The 2,076-nt window shown below is 38.2% G+C and overlaps 1 protein-coding gene across 1 annotated transcript; it reads left to right on the forward strand.

The window, feature by feature from the left end:
• Positions 1 to 343: 343 nt before the first annotated feature.
• dnajb12b (DnaJ heat shock protein family (Hsp40) member B12b) lies at positions 344 to 1,655 on the forward strand (the record flags this gene model as incomplete). The annotated part of the gene is made up of 2 exons (XM_056243395.1): positions 344 to 589; positions 1,520 to 1,655. Coding segments are annotated over exons 1-2 (269 nt in total), but the record flags the coding sequence as incomplete, so codon positions are not given.
• Between the last annotated feature and the right edge of the window lie 421 nt (positions 1,656 to 2,076).

Here is a 2,076-nt window from a genome sequence, read left to right on the forward strand (position 1 = left end):
AATAGCATGCAACTAAAATTTCTACAATATTCGTATATGGCATAAATAGTAATAGTATGTGCAAAAAACAAACAAAAATACAAAATTGTAACCTGTTACTTTTCTCAGCATTGATTTACGTGAACCAGTCGCAGCCGTGTGTGATTACTGTTTAATACCTTTGTAAAATCACATTTTAAAAAGATTACTGGAATGAATCTCCATTAGTATATCAGGTGAGATTCTTTTGAATTAATGCATTCACATTTTTAATGCACAAATATCCCCAACAAAACAAACAACCTCGTGAGATTTGAAAGCGTTTGTACAGAGAATTGCCCTTTTTGGGCCAACTCGCGCCCCCTACAGGACGCGCGCGCACCGGCGTCTCCGGAGACCGTTATCATTAGCGGACAGCGTTTGCAGCTCAATGGTGCTGTGTGCGTGTGTTGATCAGATCAGCTGGTGTTTGCAGTGATGGAGGTGAACAGGGATGAAGCGGAGCGTTGCGTTGAGATCGCGTTAGGAGCGTTGGAGCGCGCGCAGCCCGAGAGAGCGCGCCGGTTCCTGGAGAAAGCGCAGCGTCTTTACGCGACGCGCCGCGCACAGGGTGAGCGTCTGAACCCGGGCTAATCCAGGCCCTGATCGCACTACAGCACACACAGCACTACAGCACTCACGGGAACCGTGTTATTGGGTCGTGTGTGTTGCTCGTGTAACCGCGCGTTCATGAGGGACTCGGACACAACGCGCGGTCCTCAGTTGCATCCACGCGTAATGTGTTTATATGTCGTTTAGTCTGAAAGTGCTGCTCAAATATGCAGTTCTGTCTTAAACATAGGGATGTGATGGGTTGTTCATGTTTATGGTTGTGTGTGTGTGTGTGTGTGTGTGTGTGTGTGTGTGTGTGTGTGTGATATGATGATGATGATGATGATGATGATGCAACTCTTGCACACATGTCAGGTTCAGATGTTATGTTAATCTGGCTGTCTCTCAAACCCAAATGAGTTTGATTAGACAGCATATCAGGGCATTCAAAACTTCACAATATAATCAAAACAAGAATGATTTATTTAGAAATACTTGTTATATATATATATATATATATATATATATATATGAAGAAATAATAAATAATGCTAATATTTGTGCATAAATAACTATTTTCAGGATTTTTTTTGTTGCATTGTGCCATTTTCATAACCATGCATTGTTTTAATTTATTTATTTTTGTTCATAAAACATGATATTATTATCATTTTCTTTAAGCAGAGTTGTTAAGGCAGCTTCTCACTCTCATCCACTTACGCTATAATGTCCAGTTGCTCACTATAAAGGGAACTCACTAGTGTGTGACGCACTGAAATCTTCATGTATAAATACAAAGTTTACACTGTGAAAATAAATATTATATAAATGCACGTAAAACAGTATCTGTTTCTGTTCTGATTTTCCTGCTCACTATATTACTGTGATGTATTATTTATTTATTACATTTTTATTTCTTTGATTAATTCTGAATGAGTGATTAATGCAGATCTGCTGGAGTCTCTGGAGCCTCAGAGCGGGGGTGCAGGAGCCCGTCAGCGGAGGTCAGGGGTCACCAGTAACGGCGCGCCACCTGCCGACTCCAGTAAACCCTACACACCTGAGCAGGCCGAGGCCGTCCGCAGGTGAACACACCTCACAGGATTATATATATATCATATTCCACATCTCTAGTGTCTTCTGTACGTTGAGCCGTAATCAACATAATCATTCAGCTTATCTCTGTCTGCTAATGTATCGAAATATTTCCAGTCTCAACAGATATTATTCCAATAGATCCAAACCAGTGTTGTTTTAGTTTTTTTTATATTACCGGTATTTATTAATGTTTTTTAAATAATTTTTATTGGTATTTTTTCATATTTTAAATTTTATTTTAAGATTTAATACTTTTGCTAGTAAGTTTTAGTATATGTGTTATTTGATTTAGTCATTTTTTATCAGTTTTTAGGGTTTTATATTTAGCTTTAATTTTTTTATTTTGGTATTAATTGTCAACATTTTAGTACTTCAACATTATTCATGAGATCCAAGTCAGTGTTATTT

This window comes from Rhinichthys klamathensis, unplaced genomic scaffold, assembly GCF_029890125.1.
Source record: "Rhinichthys klamathensis goyatoka isolate OS25496 unplaced genomic scaffold, OSU_Roscu_1.1 h1tg000789l_1, whole genome shotgun sequence".
NCBI classification, from domain to species: Eukaryota; Metazoa; Chordata; class Actinopteri; order Cypriniformes; family Leuciscidae; genus Rhinichthys; species Rhinichthys klamathensis.